The sequence below is a fragment of the Eutrigla gurnardus genome (assembly GCF_963514095.1).
Source record: "Eutrigla gurnardus genome assembly, chromosome: 1".
In the NCBI taxonomy this organism is placed as follows: domain Eukaryota; kingdom Metazoa; phylum Chordata; class Actinopteri; order Perciformes; family Triglidae; genus Eutrigla; species Eutrigla gurnardus.
In genome coordinates this window covers 8,397,772-8,415,224 of record NC_139915.1, presented here as the reverse complement: position 1 = coordinate 8,415,224, position 17,453 = coordinate 8,397,772, and the positions used below count along the sequence as shown (strand labels likewise).

Genomic DNA, 17,453 nt, shown 5'->3' with positions numbered 1-17,453 from the left:
AGTAATTTGAGATGGCTGATACCAGATGTTATGTTTCAGAATAACATAGCACGCGCTACCTATCTTCACTAACGGACAATTTGATAAAAGATACCAAAGTAAAGATCAGCAGTAAGAGTTAACACGGAATAATGTATATGAGTGCTTGTTTGAAAGTAAATAGACAAAACATTGATGAGTGCCAGCTGTGTCTACTGCTGGTCCGGCTAAAAAACTCCTAATACATTGTCCCCTGGAGTTTTGATGAAGCAGACCGGGTAGTGACGTGTTAACGGTTGTGTTGTTAAGTCGCTGTGATGTCACCCGTCGGTGTCGCCATCCCTCTAAGTCAGATCCTCGTACGATCTGAAATGTAGATCCGTTGACCTACAGCTTTAATTAATCTCAAATACATGACAGGAAGTAATTCAGTTTGTGTCTGGAGCGCTTATGGAACACGTTCAATGACACGCCTGCAATCCCATTTGGAAACACCTGAGGATATGTTGGACCGACTGAAGAGGCCACATACACTCTTTGTTAGCGCGTCCCATTTATCTAATAAGCAACAGCCTCACGGTCTCACGGCCCTCTGCCCACTAGCGATGGCGCCACTTAAGGGGAGGATGCGGGGGAGACATTTTGTCAGAAATTAAATAAACAGCACTTCACCACAAAATGAAAAATGAATAACCTTTGAATGGTTATTCCTCATCTATTATTTATCAAATGGGCCTCTTCAGCCCATTGACCCTGCGGTGATTATGGTCAATGTTGCTGAACACAGACCGCTAGACAAAAAAAAAAGAAGAAGCTGAACAAAGATTTTAATTTCCTCAATTAGGAGGATCCCAGTGTCAATTTGGAAAACAAATTGTTGCACATGTAATTTACCTGGCAGGAATGTGGACTACCCGCCTGAACTTTATCCATCACCCTAAAATCTGCGTGCGAGTAATAGCTCGTATTACTCGTGAATGAGCAGGTTTTGAAATGCTTAATATGCTTTTAGTGTTGGCAATTTGATTAGGTGGGTTGTTGTCTGGGCTCTCTTTACAGTGGCTGATTAAGTACGGCCTATATTTAATCACATGAAAAGGAGCTAACCTCTGAGTTTATGATAATAATTATTAACCGTATTATTATTTGACGGTTTGATGGACTTTATTGAATTCTCAGAAGAATAAAAATCTAATATGGACTTGGCTGCTGTCCTGCTTCTCAAGGTATGTTGCCTTGTGCTGTAGGACAGAGTTTCACCTAGTAGCGATATACAACAGGAAACAGGACCCGAGAACATGCCATTAATCTCCCTGCTACCCCAGCTGTGGAAAGTAATGCATAACTAAAAGTCCGGTGAAATGAATTAATGATTTCAACCATGAACTTTTCTCCCAAAACGCCATGAATCGTCTCCAACTGATAATGCACCGCGACCCTGGAGTGTGAAATCCCTGTTGCGTCCAGAGTAGCCAGTTAATTGATTCGCAAATTATTTAAAGTTTGTGGTGCCCAAGGGAGTGCTACACTCTAATGACGGCCCATTTTGAAAGAGTTGAAAAACTCTTCCCGGGCAGGCCGGTATTAAACTGTAACAGTGATCTTACAAATCTAATCTGAGCAGCGAGAAGAGAGATTGGTATCCGGTGTTATGTTGCTGAATATGCTCTTTAAATTGTGGTTTATCTCATCCCAAATAGACGATCTCATTTCCTTTATCCCTCTTTTGAGAGGCTTTTGTTCCCCCACCGTGCTTATCCTCATACAATATGAAGGAGAATCTGCTTTTAATACGGATGCAAAATAAATGTTATTTATATAAAGTTTGAAAAATGCCATTGTTTCCGTAGTTATGACCCTCATTGTAGCAAATTCGGCCATTAACTGTGTAGTCTGTGGACGGTTAAATGTTGACGGTGAAAAAGCATGTGTGATATTTAAAATACATTTTGAATATGTACGTCAGGAAAATCCGTTCAACATGTTTTGTTGTGGTAAACCCTAGGTGAAGCAATAGGCAGCGTTTCTGTGCGGCTCATGGAGGAGCGAACGCACCGTACGTCCCGTCGCTTTTTAGTCAAATATGTTTGATCTCTGTGTTAATATCAAGAAGCCTTTAATCTTGACCCATTAGCAACTGCTGTCATTCAGACACACGGTGTCGGCCTGATTTAAATAAAATGAAATGAAGATAGTTGTTTCTGGTCCCTTGGCTTCTCTCATTGCCATAAACATATGCTCTGTGCCCCGCTTCTTTCCATCTTATTTATGACTTTAATTTGTTGTGTGGGCTGCGCAAGAAATCAAATTTAATCCAATCCTCCCAGGGACCCTGTCATATAATAACATGGTAATTTCTGTGTATCCTTTTGAAAAATGAGGAAATTAATTCTTCCTGACATGTTCTAATTATTCCAGTGTGAACGGCGGATGGGCTCCCCTCCTTCCTCCCATCCCCCCCCCCATCCCCCCCCTCCCTCCCAGCCCCCTAAGTGTCAGTTGCCGACGGGTGGTGAGGTGCTAATGCTGACCAGCAGCGCGTTTAATTTGAAACATGAGCAGACACCTTTCAACACACCTTCCTAATGTTGGAGTGGCTCACACAAATTAATTCACTACTCATCTGGCAGCTCTGACTGAGGTGTGTGTGTGTGTGTGTGTGTGTGTGTGTGTGTGTGTGTGTGTGTGTGTGTAGGTTAGGAGACGGGGGAGGGGGGGGAGGGGTCAGTGGGACACTATTGCCATTAGTAAAGGTAGCATGAGGTGTGTCTGTGTGTGCATGTTTAGGTGTGAATGCAAATTTGTCAGTGTGTGTGGACACGTGCCGGACCAGGTATCACCATATTCCCTGTGACTGGGTGTTGAGTTGGCGTAAAGCTGTCTGCTGGATGTTGGGATTGTCCCCCCCCCCCCCTCTCCGGATCTCCCTCCTCCCGAACCAAAAGTACCTTTTCACACATCCTATTGCTCCACTGAGAGCACTGAAAGGCTTATTTAATTAGACTGTCATCAGGCAGTCTTTAGCTTATCACTTCAGTTTCCATCGAGATGCCACTGTCGGACAATGATGTTCAATATTTAAAAACATAAATGAGAAGTGTTTGGGACAATGTGGCTTTATTGGAGAAATCCAATGTGATTATTGTTATTCATTTTAATAATTTCATTCTGACTAAAAACAAAAAGAAAGATCACAAGCCATTTTGTTACAGTGGCGAATAAAATTGGTTAATTAACATGATTTAAAATCAAAATGCAAAATACAACTTGTTCTGACTTTTGCCAAGCCTGGATGTCTGTAGGTCCGCAGCTCTGTATACATTCATGCTTCTGAGGAGAAATTTGTTTCCACTCTAATTATGTACAGTATCTGAGCAGCTGAGACGGGAGGAGAAAAGATAAACAAACAGAGTTTACTGAACTTTGAAGTCGGGTTAAAGTCATAGAAGTCTAATTGATTTGGTGTGTGTGTGTGTGTGTCCGGGTCGCGGAGCAGAGGGCTCGTAGAAGTGGCGTCATGGTCGAGGAGAAGAGAGCATGGCTTTGTGAACGGTGGGTGGGTCCACCCATGACTCAGAGAGGGGAGAGGCGTCAACAAGGCCGTCCCTCAGGGATTAAACTACCCCCCCACCCAGTCACACCCTACAGGGTTAATCACTGCCATTTTGGATCCATGCAGAGGGAGCAAATGCGCTCTGGATCACTGTGGAAGAACTGAGACATAAGCCACCGGTTAGGCTGCGACTCTGTGGGTAGATCTGCCTCATAAGCTTGTTTCCACTCTCTACAATAGAGAGTTTTTAGCCGTGGTTTACTGGTCTTAAGGAGGTTTGAGTTCCTGGATCAGGGCAGACTCCGCATCCTCGTCCCTGTATTTCGCTCTCCGTCCTCATATGGGTTTGCTTAAGGGGTATAACAAGTAACCTGGGATGTAGTTACTGGTAGGATGTGTGTAGCGCACTCCTGTGTCTCGCTGTGCGCCGCGCGCTACGTGAGCCCCGTTAATGACTGAAGGCTGCGAGTGCCGTCTCGTGCCAAGACCCACATGGCTGCTGGTGGTGCATTAAATCAACAGTCAATTTGACTGGAAGTTTGAAATCTGGGCTAGGTTAAGGGGATGTGCTGAAGCCGTGTTAATAGCTAGCTTGTTGTCCATATGGTACTGCTTTAATAGAGCACATTTGTTGCAGATGGTGGGAGACTTGGTTAGGCAGAGGCAGCTTTTGGCAGAGGCTCGTTCTTCGAAAGGGCTGCTGTGCTGCTCATACTGGTCCAGGTCAACTTAGTGCTGTCGAGCCTCCCTGCTTCTCCTTAACCAAAAAAAGCCTGCCCTTGAATTGTGGCCTAGCCTTAATTTAAAGACATTTGGGGTGTGTGTGTGTGTTTCTGTCTGTGTGTGTGTGTGTTCGGAGAAGAGCAAATACAATGTAGCTCAGTCACATTTTCCTGAGTTTGGTCATTTGCTCTCCAAACCGCATCTTTGCTTCCATAGGCTAAGTTCAGTTGTTTCTGGCCACAATGGGCCCGTAGACAGCAGGCACAGCTGAGGAAACACACGCACGGGGAGAGTGGAAGAACAAGGGTTATGAAATAAGACCGAAGATAAAGATAGAAACCACGCGTAGCCTAATCTATTTCATTCCCTCTGCATGCTTCTGAAGTTTGAGTCTGAAGTCTGCTTCAGGGTGCCAGTTAAACACACAAATACATATCCAGATAATAAAAAAAAGACAGCTTTGTTTATCCTGTCTCTGGTTATCAGTTTCTATTCCTCTCCACCCATGTTCTGGCCTGGCATGTAAATGTGTGCAAGAATTGTGTTTGCATGTCCTGTAAATTCAGAGCCAACTCACGTTCGTGTCGGCCATTGTTGCGGTTGGTGTGTGCCAGCTTTAGTGTCTCTGTGCTTTTTGCACTCAGAGAAGTGAGGAGACACGCTTGATCTGTTCTGAACTGTTTGACGGTTGTTTTCTCACGTTGTCACTGGCTCGCCGTGCTGCGGCGGGGTGATGGTATTATGTGCGCTGGGCCCAGCTGAGTGGAGAAAAGAGCAGAGCTGCAGCGCCCCTAGCTATGCCACTCCCGCCTCCCCAGACACCTTATTGTGAGAAAAGTCTCGCCTGAGCCCTCTGGGCCTTGTGGATCCACTGCCTTCGCTAAGTGCTGGCCAGACTGAAAGGCACAGTGTCCTTGGGCCCAACTCATTTTTTCCATTCTCTCAGAGGCTTTGTCTTATAAACCACGAGGGCGACGGGAGAAAATGCCAAATTAAATCCATGTCACTACAAATTGAAGGTGGTTAAGGGCCGGGATGTAATTCACTGTTGTGTTTTGGGTTATTCATGATAATTTAAAGTGAGTGTTGTAGGTCGAGAATGAGTATTTTGACTTTGATCTGCTGACTTTCAGGCTCTTAAGTCTTAAGTTATAGAATTGAATACAAGGCTGGTGGAGTTCAAGTGAAATGACGTGCTTTAATGCTGGAAAAAAAAAATTTCGTGAGATATTCTTGCCATATTTCAGTGGCTGGGTGTTTCTTTATAAGGCTAGTTGTGAGAGTTTCAATCTCAACCTCAAAAAGCTCAAAAATCGCTGCTCATTTTAACCACTTAAAACTACGCGTATGGAAGTCCTAATCAATTTTCTTATCACAATAAAAGTATATTGTACAGACCAATAACATAGGCTAATGCAAACCTGTTGTAAGTCATTTTTAGCCATGTGTCTCCAGTGTTTTGTGGGTAAGGCTTCTGAACGACCCCTACAAGTGGTGACATCATGACCACATCCTTTTGCCTCATTGACGCTGTAAGTCCCAGCTTGGGTCCCTTGCGGCCGGGCTCCCAGAAGCCACAGCACCCTCCGCCACACATGGGCTGCAGCTGGACCACCGTTAGCTACTCCGAACAGACCGGGGCTGCTCTGGGATCTGCGGTTAACAGCGCTGGATGTCCACGTATATATCTGCACACAGCCGTGGAAAAAGACTGTATAGAGATCAGTAGGCAGAGTTTATTTGATGCAAACATATCATCAGTCTCTCGGTGCAAACCGATGTTGTATGCAAATCCACTCCCTCGATGGAAAGAGTATAATTAATGATGTCAGTTCATAAAAAGAGAGGATGGGTTCTTAGCCATATTTCTGCTTAAATTAAAGACAGGCCTTATTACAGGAGGGAGATGTATGCTCTGTGTTTTTCTTTCTTTCTTTTTCTTTCCCCCCCCTTTTCTCCCTTTCCTCCTTCTTCTTGATTATCACTCATTTCATCGTGAAAAAAAATGGTTCTCTGTGATTTCTCCTGCCAGAACCCCAACACGCTGACATGGAGGGCTTTCTTCGTAGCAGCTTTTTACTGAGGTTAGTTTCATTTCCATTGTTGCCATTTAGGATCAAAGGTCGGGCACGGGGTGGTAACGGGCTAACGGGGGGGGCTGTGCTTTCTGACACATTGTTAGCTTTAGACTTTGCACTGTGTGTGTGTGTGGGGGTGTGTGTGTGTGTCCGTTTATTTGACCAATGTCAAACATGGTTTCTGACATATTTACCCAGGCTGTGTGTTCCTGTTGTGTTCATGTATGTGGTTGACTGCCGTGTTCCCCCCCGATAACCCCCAGTCAGACTGAAAGCACACATCAACAAGTTAAGGGACACATGTCCATGTGCTGTCCCCCCTTGTTTTTCCCGTCCTCTCCCTTTCACGCCTTAAAGGGCCCGCACATTGGACTTTCTGTGTCTTTCCCCTGCATGCTTTGGTCTGACCCCTCTCCCCTTCTGCCTCCCACCACCCTAATCAGGGATGTGAGGCGCTCGCTGGCATATCTGTCTCGTGATGTGCTGTTGTTTCCTGGTGTGTTCCGTGTTTGTATGCAACCCACCATAAAGATTTACATTTTTCGTCTTTACCCTTCCTGTGATTCTAATTAAAAATTTGTGCTGTCATTACACACAGAGGAAGTAAATAAGAGAGTGTATTTACCATTGGCTCCTTTCCTAGTCAACCACCTTCTCTAGGCTCCAGTGTTGCTCCCTAATTAGGGTTGGCTCATTAGAAGCCACAGCAGCAGCATCTGCCTTTCAAAGCTGCTGTCAGCCAAACTTTACTAAAGCTAATGAATCCTCTTTGATTTCTTTTTCAAAAGGTCACTTATTTGATTAAATTAACAGCATTTTCCCCCTCTCAGAACTGTTGGAGGCATTTTAAAAAGAAAGGACAATTTGATACCATTACTCTTGCTAGTCAAATGTCCTTGAGGAATTCAATAGGAAAATCTCTCCTGCATTGAAATTAATGTTATTTATTATCTTTTAGAATTCAATCATTTAAAATCATAATAAAAGTCATATTGAGGCCCACATTTATAAACTTCGGGGGGAAAAAAAGCATGTTGAGCTCAGAGTTCTGACAAAATTTCAACTGCAACCAATTGTGCAATTAATCCTGCAGAATTTAACTATATAAATCCCTCACAGGGACTTTTTCCTTATATGCATCTATGACTGTAAACGGAAACGGCTTCTTTAAAAGAAATATAAAAAATGCATATATATTACATTTATTTTGTATGCATTCATTAATACCTGATATAGTTACTCTTTGATGCAGTAAACAAATAAAATATGTAAAGCATAAATGTACAGTATCTCCTTCATGCTTGGCATCAATTTAGTTGGTGTGGTATATCTGCTATTGTTTGACAGAAGTGATGAAGGCATACAGTATGTTGCCTATGCTGAAAGCTGCACCTGTCGAAACCAGTTAAATGGATAACTAACTGCTCTAAAGTTTACTGTATGTTGCACTGGAAGAGGTCTGACAGAAGCATATCCCAAACTCACCGGGAATATCTGTGCATCCAATCTCACATCTAACAAAAGGGGAAAAAAAGAAACGTGACCTTTTGACCTCTGCTCTTTCTCAACAATTTCCTTTTGTTGCGAGGAAACACTGCGATTATTCTAAGTAGCAAACATTATTGCGCTGCTAATCCACATCCTTCTGTCAATGTCCATTTTAATTAAGAGAGAAGCGCCAGTAGAAATATATCAGGCACACTGGCTGCAGATTGGAGGCCTCAACAATCGGGTCAAGATTAAAGGCAGACTGTGCTTCAGGGTTAGCCCTTTTGCTTGGATAAGACTTGTGTCCTGTAGTGGGCTGTGGGGAGGGGGGAGGGGTGAAAGGGGAGAAAAGGATAGAAACAGGGGTGGATGGATGTGGCAGTTAAGACATTCCTCCAGTGAAGAATCCCAGTATCTTTTCCCGAGCAACTGAATTAGGTCAAAGGGGGCTTTCTGAACATGCTCGTGCATTTCAGCTCCAAATGTGCAGATGTTACTGACTTCTTCTATACTTTTATATAATATCTCGGCAGCAGCCCGGATGGACCTTTCGTTATCTTAATGAGTCACGCGTTTGGTTTTGAGTCATACATGCAGTGAGTTTGAAAAGTGCTGATGCATGGCAACGGCAAAAAATACATAAAACTCTTAATGAGTGGGTAAAAGTGTGATATTTTATGTCTCATAACGGTCTGTTTAAAATTCCCATTAATTCTGAAACCAACACAAAAGTTCTCTGAACTACAGTATACAATGTGTAGTGTCTTTAACAGACAACCGCTTGTGTTACTGAAAGTGTCACTTGTTTTTCTTTGTTGGAACGAAGATGTGTTTTCATTTTAGATCAATTTTTAATCTGTTTTTGGGAGACATTTAACAGGTTTTTGTTTGTGTATTCAAAGAGACTGAGAAAATGAGAGAGAAAGGGGAAGGAAGAGAGAGAGATAATACAGAGATGTGAGCAGAGAGGGAGGGAGAGAGAGACAGAGATGTGTGCACAGAGAGAGAGAGAGAGAGATGTCTTCAGTCTCTCTGCTCCCAGTGGGCAGGACCTTCCCCTACATTTCTGCCATTATTTGATGTAATGAAAGGAGAAAGTGTGTAACATTGAGATTGTTAATTAATTTAGTCTAACAAGATGAAGATAAATGAAACCCACTGAAGGTTGACTAGGCTAAGGGGCCCACTTAGCATTCCTCCTGCCCTCGAGCTCTGTCTCTCTCTCTCTCCCCTTTACAATGGAGCACAGCTAATAGGTGCAGCACCGTGTTTGTACAAACCCGCTGAGCTCTCACCCAGTAAGTTTAGACGTGGACCATTTTGACACAAATATTTCACTTCCAGCCTCTATTTATCATAATCTCCTCTCTTTGGGATATTCTAATTTCCAAATGGCATGGGCTGCATTTCTAATGCAGTTAGTTTTGGAGCATAGAAATGCAATTATCTAATTGAGTCATCTTGACATGTTGGATAAAGCTCAGTTGACACACACGACAACTTTTTTAAATAAGCGCTGGTCAAATGTTAATGCGTTTTTATACTTTATATTTATACTTTTGTGGATGCCACGTTGTCTCCTTGTGGCTAGCACACCTTTTATTATCTTCTGCTAGACATCAGTCATATTTTTGTTCAGCAACGGCGGAAGGTTATATAAATGGCCATTCTCTGCAGCGACGCCGTGGCCCCCTTCAGATGAGTCTGTGTGACTCCCAGCCTTTCACCGTATGAATGGTTCTTCTCTAATGCGGCTTGGGGGCTATTTGAGCGGCAAGACAGACACACACAAAAAAAAAAAAAAGCAGAAAGGACATTTTCTTTTTTACAAAGCCAGACAGTTGTCTTCATCCAGAGCCCCTACAAGCAAATCAGTAGTCTATCGAGGTCCTTCCTCAGTGGACACTTTGTGTGGGATCTTCATGGCAGCACAGACCAATCATGATGGCACCCATTCTTAGCGCCCTTAGTTCTCAAGTCATCAACAATGGGTTGTTGATTGTATGGAAAACAGCAGGACAATAACATGCTCTGTTTTTATGGCGGGGCAGCGTTTTAAAAAGTGTAATCCCCGATAATGGCCTCATTATTGTTATTCTTGGAGGCGGCCACAGGAGAAAGAAGTAGCCGCTTGCGGTACGTCATTATTTCGCGAGTTTTGATTAGCTCACCGCGCAGTGTCCTGGCAAACAGAATCGTGGCTAATTAAAAGTGAGCGCGCTCTCTTGCCTGTGACTTAAAAGGTAGCACTCGATAGGCTGTTAATATGAAAAAAGTGGTAAAAAAAAAGGAGGATTAGAGCGGTTACCCTGGTAACTCCAACTTCCATCTGCGAGGGGAACAATGAACTTGTGTTTCTCCACCACCTATGCTTGAAAAAACAGAAAGCGAGGAAGTGAGTGTTCTGAAAGGACGAGACCCTTTTTAACAACAAAGTGGAATCCAGGCCTAATAGGCTCTTTGGTGCGAGTTGTTAGGCGAGATCACTGGGGGATAGAGGAGCAGAAAGGTCAACGTGTAATCCTAGGACAGTCAAGGTTGGCCCAGGTTTTTTACAATAGCAGGTTGTTTCTGCCCAGGGCCCAAAACCTCAGGTTTATCCATTTGGAAGATTTTAAAAAGAAAATAAGATTGACAGAAAAGGCTGCTGGTAATATGTCTACATGTACACATTCCCTCAGCTGATTAAATAAACACAAACAAGACGCATCGCTGTGTACTGGTACGGGTCTGCGATGGTTTCTGGTCTCAGCTGGGTTGGAAACAACATGAACTCTTCCATGAAACAACATTTACTTATTATTACGTATTAACCAATGCTCTCATGACTTGCACTAACCACTGCAACAGCAGTAAAAATATTTTTTAGCATCATTGAACACTCGATATTATTAGGATTCAAGTTAAAATTAAAAAAAATCTTGAGGTGATGAAACTCCTGGTTATCACGAGTAATGCAATGTTCTTTTTTTAAATTTCAAACCAGCATTAAAAAATAACTTTCTTAAGCGTTACGAAAACAAAAGTGTTTGATGGGATAATATTTAAAGCTAAAGAGCTGCTGCTCTGAAAAGAAACACTCCTGCTCTAAAACGCAGCTGAGTTATAATGATCCATGACTATAGAGGAGCAGTGTGTGTTTCTCTTTGAGTTTTATGTCCCTTATTACAGCTGCAATATGTCTGCTCACATTAAGCTAATTTATGGCTGAGGCCAGCGTAACAGCAGTACAGGTTAATGAATTTGGCATTACTAATTAAACGTTATTGAGGGATGAATATGAATCCTGTGGTCGGGAGGAGAGAGAGAGAGAGAGAGGGGGGAGGAGAGCAGGACAGAGGACTTTTCTCTTTCCTGCAGTTCTTCCTTTAGGTCACGTTCACAATGACGAAAACACCAGAAGCGAATGTGAAGACAGCACAGCCTCTGAGGTGAAATGGAGGACAGCTTTGCTTCAGTGCAATGTCCTTAAGTGATTAGACACTCTCATGATAGCGGAGGACCATTCTGCTCAACGCGGGGCAGAACATGTACACAATTACAATTATTTCAGTCACCTCTTGGAAACGTGACAGCGTGGAATATTGAGCTATTATAGGACGACCATGAGACACGATGAATGGCTATGAATGAGTGTGGAGGAAAAAACATATAATAATAATAAATTGATTAAGGAAAGTAATATATATATATTTCTTTAAAGGAATACTTCACTCATTTGCATTAAGCTTTGTATCGTTAGAAACCTGGTAGTATTTTTGAATGGTCATGCATCTTTTCCTCATTTTCCCCAGAGATGGGAGATAGCTGTATATCTATTCTGAAAAAGAGCCTCCGATGAAGCATTTATCGATATTTTGCGTCATTGAAGGCTGCTTTGGTTAGAGGGGGAAATACTACAACACTAGTTCCTCATGTTTTCAACTGGACTGGTCCTTTTATAATAAAATGCTGCTCCGCGCTCTGTCCCAAATCCACTCGCCGCCGGCCCGGTTTCCTAGAAATCTGTGCAGACGCGACTTGTCTGTAACGTTTCAGTCATGTTCTCAGTGTTGTTCTCTTGTTGATGACTTTGAGACGCCGATGTGTGAGTGCAAACCGGTGGGGGACTGGGGAGGGGGGGCGGATCAGTGGGTGTGGCCTGCGGAGCTGTGCATTATGGGAGTTGTTGTCTTCCATCCAAATGCGCCAAAAAGTCACTGTCTGCCTTTTCCCAGTCAAGAAGGCACCAAATTAAAAAATTACGTTACATTTCGAGTACATTTATGACCCACTTTCAACACAGATTAATTTGAAGTTGTCCTTTAATTAATTTATTATTATTATTATTATATTTTTTATTTTAGAAACAAGCAGTGAGGATTTGGATGTGTGCATAAAAAAAACACTGATATAATTAAAAATCTGTTCAGATTGAATGATTTTTGTGTGTGTAAATGTTCCACACAGCCTGCTGTTCAAAGCTCCTTCACTTGCAGCAAGTTTCACTTCCTAACTGGATTACAGAGACATGTTTTTTAGGAGCTTGTTATAATAGTGGCGTGATTCGTGAAGCACCCCTCATTTTTTTTCCTGCGTGCATTGTTAGCGGCTACACGGTGCACGCACAGTTTAAATCTAATTCTGCCTCTCCCTCTCTTTCACTCTCACTTGCGCCTCAACACTCCACGTCTGACATACTCTCCCTGAGAGCAAAGCCTTTCAATTTAGATTTCAATTATCATGTTAGTTTTGTGATTAGACTTTAGTCCTCCAGGAATCAGACCTCTCCGCTCCTCTCTATTCCACTCTATTCCACTTCCCCTGCAATCACATCCCATCTGATGAATTGCGCATATAATTACGGAAGTTATTGAATATGCAGATCACTGCTGACTCTTGGTGTGGTTCATAATGCATCAACTCTAACTGTATCAAACAAGGGTCTCTGATAAAGACCCACTCTGATAATGAGAGGGGGCCAATGTGTGCTATTAGTCAGAGATAACAGACACCACAAAAGCTGAGACTCAATTAAAGCCACACTATAATCTGTGTGTGTGTGTGTGTGTGTGTGTGTGTCCTCCTAAATAGTACCCATGCCAGTGTAATGCCTTGGCTCAGCACGCTCCACCATTACAACCAGTAAAGCACAGACCAGTATGAGCCAACCAGTGCACAAGGTGTTTATGCATCCACCAACATGAGGTATTTCCTCCATGTTACAGTATGTTGCTACCATCGTTTTACACCCCGTCCCATGATGCAATCCCTTCGAGCTTTTGAAAGGAGGGGGAGTGAAGCACTTTGCAGGCACACCCACAGGAGGGGGTTGTGGGAAAATTTTAAACTTTTGATAGCTTTTAGAGAGCTTTTTTTTTTTTTTTACTTGGCTCATGCTATGAATTTCTTTTTTGCATTTTGCATTTTGCTGTTAAAAATGATGGGGATTCAGGGATTTTCATTCCCCCCCACCCCACATAAAGCTGTTACAGTTTCTCGACTTAAGTTTCACACACAATTGAGAATACAGGGAAATAGAGGAAACCGAGTCGTGTATTTTTAGCCTCAGCTGTAGTGATGTAGCTGCCATTTATAGCTGATATGCCAGGCTGATGCTAGACGCCTGCCTGCCCCTGCTGACACCAGAGAGCTGGTTTATAGACTGCACAAACTCTGCACAGCACAATCTCAGACAGACATAAAATAAGCATATCAAATGTAGATTAATTTGATTGGGACCTGTTTGATTTTTGAAGAGAGGTTGATGGGTTTTTTTATGGTTTGTGGGGTAGTGACACCTTTACACAGTGTAAGTCATTTTAAGGGGGAATCGGGTGGCCACCTAAAACACACAAGAGACAATGCAAATTTCAAAACACTGACAATATTAATGAGCAGCAAGAGAAGAAACATAGATGTGAGTGATGAGTCACTTTTTTACGTATGTTTTCACTCTGTCTGCATTGGTTTTCTCATGTGCCACTTTTAAATAATTCAGTATTCTATGATATAGCATGCATTTCATATATTTTGCATATGCATTCATTCCATCGTCCTTTATTTATAAGTGATCGTACAGATATGAATTTACATCTGTTAATGCAGAGTGGCATACGGATGTGCATGACATTCATTAAGACACTCCCTTTTTGACCACACTCAACTAGTTGATTAATTCATGTACTTCATGCCTCTTACTGCCTACCTCCTGATTGGTTGGCTGTCTGCCAGTTCTCAGTCTGTAGAATGACCTGTCCTATAGGTTCTACTGACGATGGACACACCAAAACATTTCACATCTTTTTGCATCTGATAAGACCAGTTTACACACTGACACCACTTCTTGGAAGCCTGGAGTCGAGAGCAAAAATATTTTCCACATTCTTAGTAATTGTCAATTTATTTGCATACATTTTCCTCGCTTTATTTTATTTTTGTAGTTTTCTATTTCAATTTTCTGGACATTCAAACTGTATTAAAACAGAGGCTATGACAATTGTTTGCTGACCCACATCCTGGTCCCAATGGCAGGTATCGCCACATGGCTGCTGCTGCATCTGTTTCACTGTCATGGCTGTCTGTAATTAAGACTCGGAGAGGGTTTTCAGCACATGGCACTGTGTCACGTGTATATTATTTCTGATTGAACTGTTTTACACCAACTGTTAGCTTAACAGGAGTTCAAAAAGGTGACTAAAACTTAGTTAAGGGGCTTACTGTACATAGGAGCTCAAATAGCATTATACTGGCTAACTAATGGACCGACACACTGACAGAAAACACAACATTTATGGTCCGCGCCTGGTCTGTGGTCTGTATAATAAAAACAAAACTAAAGGACAGCTATTGTTTGCAGATTGGTTACACACTGCACAGGCTGTGAAAGACACATCTGCTACCTTCAGCTCAGTCAGGGTTGAGGGTTAGGTGTGTGTGTGTGTGTGTGTGTGTGTGTGTGAGTGAGAGAGAGAGAGAGTGGGTGACCCTGTCATACAGCTCAGCTACACTCCCTATCTTCTTATCAAATATTTGTCTGGCCTTCACTCTCTATTTGCCTTCCATTCTGTTTGCTTTGTTTATTGAAATCTATGTCCAGGCAGATTGATGAAGTTTCCAGCAAGTTGTTTTTTTCTGTGTTCATTCATTTGTGTAGGTGTGTAAATTCCTCTTAATAAAATGTAACATAATAGAAAACGTGAGTCAGATATTTGATATGGATATTTTCCCCCACGATTTAAATTTGTCAGGATTTTGAAAATGCACAGCGGGGAATCGTTGTTTGATACGACGGCAATATAAAATCATAGGTCAGCTCTGCAGACAAAATATTCCCTTTTAAGCTTTCAACATCAAATATAAAACCATATTTGTTTAATGTGTTTTTGATTGATTCCCTGATTGAGATTCAAAGGGTGGTCATAAATGTTTCAGGACAAAGGGCCTCTTTGTGTGAATGGGGCCCCAGTAGAAATGGAGGAGTAGTTTGAGATTACCAGATTATTTCCTACTAGCCCAGTGAGTGAGGCGAGGCGAGCCGCAGCCCTCCGCCGTGCTGTGCTGAGGCTGAGCATAATGAGTGTGGTGGCAGGGAACCACAACAGAGCCGGGGCAGAGGCTGCCTGGGAACCAGAGGCCCGTGGCCCGCAGCCAAACACACACACACACACATACACACACAAATCCTGCCGCACACTTGTGGCTTTTTAAGAAAGCAATTTAGTTAATGATTTCATTTTGAAGCACTGTCATGATGCATTGTGTCCTCTGAGCGAGCCAGCGAGCGGAATAAAGGAGAAACTAACGCCGAGAAGTAAACACAACCCCCCCCACCCCCCGCCAATCCTGACAACCACAGAGAAAAATAACATGCGACCGAGCGTAATGTGGCATTCGCCATGAACACAACGGAAACGTCTCTCTGGTAATAGATTGTGGTATGTATATCACTTGTGGCTCCTGCTTTCTATTTGATGCATCACTAGGACAAGGAAGCGCAGTATAAGGGTCACGGTTAGCAGCGCGGGCCGCGAAGGCATTTTGAGTTTTAGTCGGCGTCTAATCCACTACAGTGCCCCGCTTCCCTGGAGTGGAAATACAGCACATTTTTTTCTGTTCGACCATGTCTGTCAGCTCTCTGATTTTATTAGGGCCATGTTTCACATTCATTTACTCGGGTTTTCTCAGGGCCGTGCCCATGAATGAAACCATCTTCACATTGCTAAAACAGCAGCTTGTACATGTCTTCTGTGAACCAAATTTTGGGGCAATTACTCAGATCAGTGGCTGGGGTTTCTGGTTTTGCTCTTCAGATTCCTCATTTTTTTTTTTCTCTCTCTCTTTTTGTATCAGCCGTCAATCACTCATGCTAACTTTTAACCACCTCCAAACAGGGCTGGGTGCCAGCCATTCATTTAGACCCTCACTTTTGCTCGGCTTCTTCCTGTCCGACCTGTCAGAATGACACACACTGTTGACCATGCTTTCTATTCAGCACTGGCAAATTAATTGGTTTCAGTGGTTTAAATCAGCAATCAATGTCAGTTTCCCAACATAATAAGCCTTAATCATAAATCTTTGAGGTGTGGCTCGCCTGACCCCTATTCATCATGGCTCTGCTACATGGCCTCATCTGGGGGGAGCAAATGAACTACCCCTGTTTGATTTTCCAATTGACGTGTCACATGAAACGTGTCTGCTCTCTTCCCTCCCTGGTTCTATCCCAGCCCTTCTTCTCACAGTCCTTAAAAAACACACACAAGGGCCCAAAGACAAAGAGAGAAAAGAAGTCCAGTTGTCACAAGGGGGACACACATTTGTGTGCCTCCCCTCGTGTGAGAGTGCTCAATGAATGCCATTTAGTTTTTTTCAGACAGAGGGGGGAAAAAAATAGCAGAAAAGAGAAAACCCTAAAGAATTAGAGGTGGGTCTGACTATAGCTAATGAGCTGTTGTCCTCACGGCCCCTAGAATAAGAATAGAGCAGCTTAATTACAACAATTCCCTCATGTTCTCCCTGCTACAGAAATCTGTTTATGAGCAAGAAAGGGAACAAAATCGCTTTTCTTTTCGGTAGACATTTTAAGTTTTCCAATTTGGTGACCAGGACTTGTGAAGCTTTCTGCATCAGAGGGGAAAAAAGAAGAAAGGAACAAGGATAGTGATGGAGAAAGTGGGACTCTGTGTGTCAACATTCCAGATGTCTAAACCAACAGCAGTTGTACCAACCCCAACTCTGCTGGGCACTAAATACCGATGCCAATGATGACCTCATGGTGGCAAGACCAAAGGCCTGTTCCCGCACGTACAGTACAGTACCCCCCTACTTCCATAAAGCATTCACGGCCCCTAGTGCCCATGCTTTTACTGCTCCCTGCTATATTTCTCCTTCATAATTAGCAATTGTCCTTGAGATTTTTGGCCAAAAGTCTTCTTTTTTTCCACTGAAAGGCCTTGCTTTCTTTCTTTTTTTTAAAACTTACCCTCCCTTTTGAGATTTCTATGCTCCCTATAGACTTATTGTGCATCTCTTTGGTAACTTGTGATGCGTCCCTTCACTTGTTTGGCACCCCCCAGCCGGCTCCTCAACTCACTTCTCTGGCAACTGTGAGAGATGTTACACTCGATTTGTTGAAGTGCAGCCATTTGCTGCAA

The 17,453-nt window shown here is 42.9% G+C and overlaps 1 protein-coding gene across 6 annotated transcripts in view; it reads left to right on the top strand.

The window, feature by feature from the left end:
• sox6 (SRY-box transcription factor 6) overlaps positions 1 to 17,453 on the top strand; it is a 128,274-nt gene that overhangs the window by 20,826 nt on the left and 89,995 nt on the right. For 4 of the 6 annotated variants that reach the window (XM_084007773.1, XM_084007776.1, XM_084007774.1 and 1 more), the window contains exon 3: positions 6,288 to 6,339. The exons of the other annotated variants lie outside the window; for them this stretch is intronic. In XM_084007773.1, coding sequence (XP_083863899.1) covers positions 6,305 to 6,339 — 35 coding nt within the window. In that variant the 5' untranslated portion in view covers positions 6,288 to 6,304. The remainder of the gene's footprint in view (positions 1 to 6,287; positions 6,340 to 17,453) is intronic. 6 annotated transcript variants of the gene reach the window in all.